This window comes from Poecilia formosa, unplaced genomic scaffold, assembly GCF_000485575.1.
Source record: "Poecilia formosa unplaced genomic scaffold, Poecilia_formosa-5.1.2 Scaffold405, whole genome shotgun sequence".
NCBI classification, from domain to species: domain Eukaryota; kingdom Metazoa; phylum Chordata; class Actinopteri; order Cyprinodontiformes; family Poeciliidae; genus Poecilia; species Poecilia formosa.
Window position 1 is genome coordinate 337966 of NW_006800344.1, and position 9841 is coordinate 347806.

The 9841-nt window shown below is 41.1% G+C and overlaps 1 protein-coding gene across 2 annotated transcripts in view; it reads right to left on the reverse strand.

The window, feature by feature from the left end:
* camk1db (calcium/calmodulin-dependent protein kinase 1Db) overlaps nucleotides 1-9841 on the reverse strand; it is a 30279-nt gene that overhangs the window by 13577 nt on the left and 6861 nt on the right. The window contains exons 2-3 of one of the 2 annotated variants that reach the window (XM_016663165.1): nucleotides 499-582; nucleotides 198-329 (exon numbers count right to left, since the gene is read on the reverse strand). In XM_016663165.1, coding sequence (XP_016518651.1) covers nucleotides 198-307 — 110 coding nt within the window. In that variant the 5' untranslated portion in view covers nucleotides 308-329; nucleotides 499-582. The remainder of the gene's footprint in view (nucleotides 1-197; nucleotides 330-498; nucleotides 583-9841) is intronic. The other variant, XM_007576361.2, reaches the window with a different exon arrangement.

Genomic DNA, 9841 nt, shown 5'->3' on the forward strand with positions numbered 1-9841 from the left:
GTGTGTGTCGATAGCTGGGACTAGACAGGGGAGCCACTTAAGCTACTCACTGATGGCTAAATAAACAGAGACTAAATAAGCGGCCAGAGAAAAGAGAGCAAGAGAACCACAGCTTGCCCCGAGGATAAAGCGAGGTGGGTGCGTGCTTTCCTAGAGCTCTACCCCAGAAAACCGCTCAGTGGCTCGGCGGAGCGTACTTCCTAAGCACGGCGATCTCGTTCTCGATGCTCGTTTCCTTCCCCTTGAGCGCCTTCTTGGGGATGCACTTGATGGCCACCATCTTTCCCGTGGCTTTCTCGCGAGCCATCACCACCTCAGAAAACGCACCGCTGCAAGACACAGACAAAAAAAGAGAGAGAGAAAGAGAGAGAGAAGGGGGGGGCGTCAGTTCGGCCATATACGAGCTCAGACAATATTGACACATCGTCAGTGAGCGGAGAGCAGGCACTCAGAGGCAGACGGGCCAGAGTACACAAACAGCATATTGTGAATATTTACTGAGACTCGGGAAAGTCCGTGACTGTGGTCAACCACCCGCCGCGCGGCCAAACGCATGGCAAACACTTTTAACCCCCACCTGTCCTAAAAAAAAAAAAAAAAAAAAAAAAATCAGCCATTTAGCAGGGCAGACAGCTCGTCTTCTTCTACCATCTGCCTCCACACACCAGCGTGTTTAAAAACAAAGCAAATACAGAATTAAGGGAATATCTGCTGAAGCAATCTATCTGTTGCTATGATACCACAGAGATAATAAGTCTTGCAAAGCAGACACAGTGGTTACTTTTTCCCTCCTCTCCTCGTCACACACGCTCTTTCCCCTCCGCATATGTTGAGATTGGCTTCATGTCAGCATCCTGGACAGAGCTGGAAAGCTGCAACTCGTTTGGGTCACATTCACCAGGACTGAAGCTGACATGACCTAAAATGCTGCAGTTACCTTCAGTTAACTGGAGCCTGTTTTTTTATTTTACAAGAAAATATGAGAAATGTTTCCCATAGACCTTTTTTTAAGCCAATTCTAACGTTTTCATGCTTTGTTTCAGGACTTTCCTGTTGTACACTAAAAATGACTAATGCCCTTGGTTGATGAGTTTCTAAATAAAAAAAATGGAAGAAATTCTAAGTTTTAATGCATTTAATAAGTAAAAGTTGAAATATTTTTCAGCATATGGCCTTCAGGATATCAATCAGAGTATACCAAGGGAAAATATGGTGGTTTTGATCTGAGGCTAACTCACTGATGAAAGCATAGATAAAAAAAAAAAATCTTTTGATTTTAAACTCACAAAGTGACTACGATGCAAACACCAGAGGTTTTTTATTATATATATATATATATATATATATATATATAGAGAGAGAGAGAGAGAGAGAGAGAGAGAGAGAGTTCCTTTAAAACAAAGTGAGAGGAACCTTGTACAACCACTTTGGTATAGGTTATGTTGTTTACATAGTGCATTTAAATGCATCATCATAATCCATCTAGATTTTCAGACACAGAAAGCTTTTTAGAGGCACAAACAATGTGAGCTTTTCTAAAACACGTTGATACTGCAAATTTACTCACCTCAAAATAGAGCGAAAAATATTCCATTATCATGACATAACTTTTGTTTTTGTCCTGATAATTAATCATTTTACTTACAAAACGACATGAAGCAGGTCTATAGCAACGACTGGACGATCAAGGCGAGTCAAAGAGAAAAGTTTGAATCGAGTCCTTCAAACATCACTTTGGATATCTGAGTTGTTTTAAAGGCAAAAGCAAAAGCAGTTTCATCAGCAACTGCATTTACACCACTGACAGCTGACTTTTGCTTTTCTCTGCTAAGAACTGTAAGAGACAGAGGACCAGGTCTGACCGAGAGAAACTTATTGAGCTTAAAGAAAGACAAAAAAACTGAACTGGGGGTGAAAATCCCTTAAAAATGGCAACAACCAGAATGAATAATGAGCATTGCGACAATGACATTACATTTATTCTAATTTGGATTACAATAATTTTGAAACAAAAAAACCCCACTGATTTTAAAACATTCCCTTTGTTATGTGCTTATTTGGTTCCTCTGATGCTACAAATGAAAAAACTTAATGGATAAATGTATCAAATAATCACAATTCCAATCTTGCGCAACATAATTATGCGCAGCTGATTATTTTTTAGTATTTTTCCATATTCAAATAGTGGTGACACAGACCCCTGTTCGCTGCTAAAAGCAACACTGGAGGGAAAGAAAGCATCACAGCAGGACGACAGAGCAGCAGAAGGTGACCTGAAGTGATGACTCATGCTTTTTCCTTGACATCATATCTGCATTTACCTGAGGAGAGACGGCAGCATGGCGCACTATCAGAAGATAGTGACTTGGATGTTCAACCTCAAACTTCCTTTAACTTGGAAAAGAAAGCACTCTGAGCTAGCCATAGACAGACTGTTACTCCCTGTCCAGCTGATTTGCCCTAAATCTGTTACATTTTCAGCTTGTGCGGTTTGCTGTCACACTGCACTGTCAAACCAACCAGACCCTTTGGAAAACCTTTTCATCCCCTCGCCTGTGGTGGCGCTGCATCAAGAAGCACAGACGAAAACGACACAAAAACCTCTGAAGAAGACACTGAGCAACTTCCTACTTCATGAAATGTAAACAATCAGTATTTGTCTTGTTGTTGGTAAAAGACCACAAGCCATTTTTCACGCTAGCGCTAGACTCCAGTGTTTGTTTAGGTTGTATTTACCCAGAATGCCTTGCGCTAGTGTTCACTTCCTGCTTTTTGAGCAGTCTCCGGTCCGCTTGGCGTTCACATGTGAACTGCGCCAGAGTTCACTGGGGTTTTAGGTGAACCAGAGTTCGTTTTTTTTTTTTTTTTGGTCCACATCAGAGTTCAATTTTGCATTCGCATCTCCCCAAACGAACCGCACTTTCTACGTAAATGAACTGGACTTTGATTAAAAGGGACCAAGCAGGACTGGTGTGAATGCACCCATATGTTCTTTAAGAAACCTTTGAGGTATTTTACCTAAATAGGTAAGTGGGGATCCAGCTTTTTAAACCATATAATCAGGTGACTTCTGAATATAATTGTTTATGTTTACAGGGTGATGGAGGAGGGTAAGAACAAATGCATCAAACTTTTCAGAAAACGTAGAAAATCACACTTTTAGGTGTTTTTTTTTTTTAATGAACCATTTTCTTTTGAGCATCGATGGTGTGCCAGGCGTGTAATAATTTCCTCCCCAAAGCCTCTGAACTCAGTGCCACGGTCGGGTGCTGCGAGTCGCACCACGGCCACACTAATCCCTCAATCCTCCATCACACACGGAGGGAGAGGGTCGGCCTGAGCCGCAGCACACAAGCAAGCTGCGCACCAACGCAGCACCTGGCTTCAGGTGCGGTGTGGTGGAACGCAATCACCGCAAACAAAACAGAGCGAGCTCGGTGGCGCGTGGGCCCTTCTGACGTGACCTCATTCTGACACACGACGCGGGAGAAAATGTAAACGCTGGGAGGGTGTCGGCGAAGAACTACTTGTCGGCGTATTGGAGCGCTGTATTCCCACTGCAGCTCTGGCCGTGGGGACAATCAGCATCATTCCCACTCAGCAGCACACACCACGGACTTCCACAACTGGTGTGGACGTCGGGAAAAGCGCGCCTTTCCGCGACCATCTGCGTGCTGAGAAGCGCGCGAGCGAGCGGGGTTTTTTTCTTTCTTTCTTTTCAGTGCTCCTCTCTCTCTCTCTCTCTCACTCTCTCTCTCTGTCTCTCTCTCTCTGCTCTCTGCAGGAGAAGAGACACGCTGATGAAAACCACAGGAAACCTGTGATCTCAATGGGAAAGTGTGCTGAGCTACATTTTGTACCCCCACCCGGTTCACCACACTGACAAGCAAATACATCACTTCCTGTGAATGACAGCTTGACACAAGGCCGCTACTTCCCCTGATTTGTCAGAGCATGAACCCTGACAAACGAGGCTGCAAAAGCATTTGCTCTATGAAGCCACAATTCACAGAAAAAGAGCTTCTTCAGCGTGTGACAGAGATACGCTGCTGAATCTCCACCATAGTCAACAGTTTTCAAACATTTCGTCCAGTTAGCTGCTCTGTAGGGTTTACAAAGTAACAATTATTTTAGCTAGTCGATTAATTGGATAACAAAATTGGCACATTCTGCAGATTTTTTTGGTTTGTTTTTAGCCATTAAAAGATGCATGTAAAGAAATAATTTCATTTTTTAAGTAAGAATCTAAATATTTTATGGCCTAACAACATGGCTTTCCTATAATGAATGATTGATCATTAGCTGCAGAGGATGCATCTGCAGCTAAAAAATACTTCTGACATCAATATAATGCAGGGCTGATATGTTGATTGTTTTTGGATTACCTGATCAACAAATGGATAGCAAAAGGTGATTAATGGGAGAAAAGAAATGATTTTTTTTTTAACAGTTTTGGCTTAATTACTGCTCTGAATATGTTGCTCTTTCAGCGTTTTGCCTTTTTTAAAAAATTTTTTGGTCTGTATGCTCCAGTTAATGATTAATCGATTTCCAAATTAGTTGACGATTGTTTGAGCAATCGACTGATCGTGATTAATTTGATTAATGATGATTAACTCCTAACAGCTTTTAGGTTTGTGGGTGATTAAATCACTCTAATGTACTTATGCATGTGGCTGCAGTGCATCTTAACGAGTTCAGCACCAGACATCAGAGAAACCTCCATTCGATTTCAATCTTATCTCGACCTGTTATGCATTACAAATGAATTCAGGCTTCCTTTGCAGCGCTCTGTGCTCACAGCTCTGGATGTCCCTCTGAGCAGAGTGTGACAGTCTGCAGTCACACAATGTGCAGACAGCCAGGCCAAAAACCGGCTGACTAATGCGAAAGTGGGCTGCCGTCTCCGTGTGAAACCGGCGGCTGTTGCTGCAAATGCAGAGCGAGCCCAGCCTAGAAAACTTTTCACCGCCCCGCCTGCCTGCTGGGGGGCCGACTGCGGTAAAAACGCGGGGAGGAGTCGACGGCGGCGCAGGAGCTCGGGGGTTGAACAACAGAGGCTCTGCTCCTGGATGCTGGAGGCCGGTGCGAGTGTTGTGCTGCTGCTGCTGCTGCTGCTGCTGAGTAATCACACTGAATCATCTTGTGTAAGATGCATCACGGCAGGCGGTTATACAACATGATGGAAAAGTCGAGAGCTGATGATGAAGGTGAAGCTGCTGGCCAGGGAGCCGCCCGGTCAGAGTCACCTTGCAGCAACACCTACAGCCTGACCCAAAATGGAGGATCCTTTCACCACTTCAATTGACAAATTTATTTCTGTATTACGTTGCAAAATTCATGCTCCCCCGATCAAGAATACCTTGCAAAAGTATCCCACTTATACGACTTGAACTTTTTTAAAATATTGCCTGTTTACAGCAACAAATCCCAGCGTTTACAGTAACTAAAGCGGTAGACCAATACAAACTAGTCCACAACTATGAAGTTATGCACATCATATTTTTTCCTTTTTTAGCCATAAATAAACATTGTAAAAGTCTCCAAATCAGTCTGGAGTCTTTTGCAGCCTCTCACAGGTTCTTAGTTGCCACCGCCTTGGTGTTGCTATGGTGACGGCAAAGTTCAACTTTGCTCTCATCTTCTTCCATAAGCTGCTGCGTTGTTAACAAAAGTCCACGTTAGGGACATGAACACTTTTTACGAGAAGCCGTGTTTTTATTTTGTTCATTTAAACCGGACGGTCTCTGAACTTTACAGAGACATTTTATGAGCCTTGTTTTGATCGGCTTCGTCGTCTGAGGTTTAAAAATACTTTATCAGATAAATGACGACGATGTTCTCGCTGAAACGCAAAAGTTTATTTCAGTTGTGACCATAGGTGTAAAAAAAAAAAAAAAAAATTGTGATCACACCTAGTTGAAAGGATGTGGGTCAGACTGTGATAAAATTGGCGCAGTCACATCTTTATCAGGGTTTTTGACTTTTACTGGTACCTAAGAAATTCTCAGTATTTTTGTTTTAAAGATAACTATAAGATGTTTGTTATGGCGACAAAAAATGAGTATAACATTAGTGGGGGTGAGCAAGTGGTAGAATTGATTGTTTCGTGTCCTGTTGGTAACTCCGATTGTGAACAATATCATAATATGAGACCACCAGCCTGGTACATATAATGTACATATAATCATTTCATCCCCTCCATGGTAATCTGGGTCTACCCCGGGTTGTCTTCCAATTGGGACGGGCCCAAATGAGAGTCACGGAATGATGGTGGCCCGGGTTTCTCTCCTAAAATGAAACGTGGACAAAAGCCTGTGCAACATAAAACAGCTATTTTACTTGGAAATGAAGTCACTCCCCTGCAAAATGTGTTTAGAAAAAAAAAAAAAAACACTCAAAATGTTGCACAGATTTTCTCTCACTAAGATCTTTCAGAAATTTAAGTGTGGTGGTAATGTCACCTTTCCAGTTGTTTTTACTTTTACCTCAGTTTTACTCTGGTCTTAAAAATGTGGCTCTTCAGCTAAGCTCTCAGCTTGATGTGACCATAAGTTCAGTAACGCATCAAACTCTCCCATACTTCAAATGTTAATTAATCTCACATAATATAATATTTTTAAAATGTTGGATGCTTTAAGAACCAATATTTACTGATTTTACTTTATATCATCCATTTATTCCATTAGTCAAACACAAATCCCTTGCAATTTTTCCACAGTCCTCACTGCTTCAGTTTCAAAAACATACAATGCTTTTTTTGTTTTTTTGTTTCTCCTCCTAATAAAGCTAATAATAATAACAAAATGGTGGTAGGCTAGTGCTACGTTTTTATGACTTCTCCGTTTTCCTGCTGTCGCTTCCTACTTATGTTATCCAACATTTGCCACTTTTCTTTCAGGTATCTTCTAATTGGATTGGGATTACAGTGGATTAGGATTGTAGTTGATCTGTTATGTCTATGTCTGTTTATCAGGCTGCCGGATCAGTTTAACATCCATCTGTGGTAACAATGAGCAGCACTTTTATCAACTCCAGAGACTCCAGCATGCGTTACAGTACAATCAGTCATTCACCCTTTCGTACACACATTCACACACTGATACTGTGTGCTACATTATAGCCCTGGAGCAGACTGGCAACAGAAAGGCTGCCATTCAGTAGGTGCCACCACCAAATATGGTAAAATTCCCCTTTGATTTCACCTTCTACATAGTCATAGTACTGTTTCTGTCTTGTTTTGCTGGGGTGGCGAAGTCAAAGTAGTGGCATAACCATCACAGCCACAAATCCAACCAGTGCTGAGCTGCATTCACTATCAAGAGACCATCTAATATGAGAAATGTGTCATTCAGCAGAATCTGATAGTCAAGATGTGCCTCAAATTGTTGGGTGACCAGAATCATCTGATTTTCAGTTTAACCAGCCAATGCTGGTAAACAATCAGTCAGAAATGTGAAAAGCCAATTATTCTCATCTTAACAAATCCTCATCACCTACATGCTAAAAGTAGGTCAGTGAGCCGCTGACAACAACACTCTTCGATGAGGAAGTTGTCACTGTGAGAAGACTCAGTGTAGCTGTTTCAAGTATCAGCGAGGTCCTTAAATATGGTTGAAAGCACAAAAGTTGTAAAAAAAATAAAAACAATAAAAAATAAGATAAATAATAATAAAGTCATATTTATAAACACGCCCAAAACAGATTCAGTGAGTGCTGGTCATTTCCTTGGCCAGACTGTACTTGTCCAGTTTTGGGTTACCGAAAAAAAGTTGGGCACTTAAAAGAGCCATGAGCTACAGGATGTCAGGGAACAAACTTCAGCAATTCCAGAAAAAAAATAAGCAACTAAGTTGCTCTATAGTATGTTTTAGATATGTAAATTAAAGAAAAAGATCAATTAGTTGTGCTGTTTTTTTTTTCTTTTTAAATATAACCATCCACTCCACAAAGCAGTAACAGTCACAGATCACTTACTCCAGATCCGTCACACACAAAAACAACCAATATAATCAATAAACCTGTCTAACAAGAACATGAACTGTTACATTTATTCACCTAAAGAAAATAATTTCATTATATCAGCAGCTGAAGCATTGGCCTTTTGTTGATTATGGACGTGAGGTCTTTAAAGCATTAAAAAGAGTGATTGACTTTTACCTCATGACAGACTTTTATTTTAACAAACTGGATCAACGAACCGTCAAACGTGTCCAACAACGAATGCTGAATCGTTTGTTTATTCTGCTGCTATTCATTACACACTGAAGCTAGCTTAAAATGCTACTGCTAACCTAGGCTGTAAGCAGCTTTGTTATTTCTCTACAGTCACTGCAGGCTTCCTGTCTGCGCTTGTGCTCCCGAGCAGCACCAGAACTCTTTGGGTGCCGTTTGATTACCCTCCAGAACCGCAGAGCGCTGCGTCACGGCAACAGGTGCCACGGCGCCCAGCAACAGTAAACTGTAGGAGCCAGCGAATTAATCAATAGCTTCTAACTTCAGCTATGAAGAAGTGAATGTAAGCGAGGCGGTGTGGCCTCCAGGTGACATTCAACAACATTTAAAGAATGTCAAAGTTATCGGTTACAGCAGCTATGGTCAGGAGGAGGTGGAAGTGTCAGAGTGAAAACTTGTCCTTTATTTATTTTTTTAAATGTGAAGGTTTACCTAAGCTAAGCTAGGAAAAATACTGATATCATCAGACTTTTGTCTTAATCCGCTTCCTCTTCCCCACATATTGCTGTGCTTTGCCAGTCAGCTGCCTAAAAACACAAAACAAAAAGTCAAATAAAAATTCAAATATTTGGAAATGTTTTGTTTTGTGAAAACTAAATTGTGCCACATATTTGTGATTAGGAGGGAAAATACTGAGCAACCTAACAATTTTAATGAGAAACTCCTGCTTTATATTTTGCTCTACAAATGCATCAACATATAAAATGTTTTGCTTTTTTTTTTTGAGCTCAGCAAAAATCTGATAGGGGTTAAAGAAAACAGGAACATGATGTCAGGCAAAGAGGGATATGCAGTAAAGGTGGTGAACGTCGCAATGACGATTACTTAGAGTACAGTCAGCAAAAACGTGGTACGTACTATAAAGTTCTTATTGGACTGAAACATCAGGAACAAAAGACGCTTTACGGTTTTTCTGCAGCTGCGGAACGGCTCGCTAGATTCCACCGGGTCAATTATTTCTGCGAAGAGGTTTTCAACAACTTGAGCTTCATCTCCATTGTGGACAAAAGACCATAATAAACACAAGAAGATCCAGAAAAAAACCCCTCTGTGTTCTTCGACAGCCAGTGTAGCCTCAGGACGGTGACGGGTGATATGTGGTCTTCCAAAGGACTTGGAACATCTTTGTTGCCTAGCTGCTGCATGTTCAAGGTCTCGACTGCAATTCCACGTGGCACACGCAGAGCTTTTTCAGGCAGAAAAACATCTTAATTTTTCTCTGTATAGTGAGTTGCCTTGAGGCGATTATCACCGATTTTAATACGTTTATGGCTTGTTCAGCGCAGGCAGAAAGCACATTTCCTGAAAAATACAGCTCAGGTCTCATGTATAACACAAAGCCTGGATTTCTTAAGATGATCTAGATATTGATTTATTTTAAAAAGTGTAAAAATAATTCCTTTTTTAAAAAGATTGTGTTCACCCACCATCACCATCTTTCCCATGTAGAGGCTGGATGAACTACTTTCTGATCAGACACAGTTAAATTAGTTTAAAGTTGTTCATTATTGATCTGCCTGTAAGATCTGATCAGGGTTTAAGTAACCCATAAAAACATCCAGATTCCTGTAAGGTGCTGATTCCAATTTTGATCAATTATGATTTG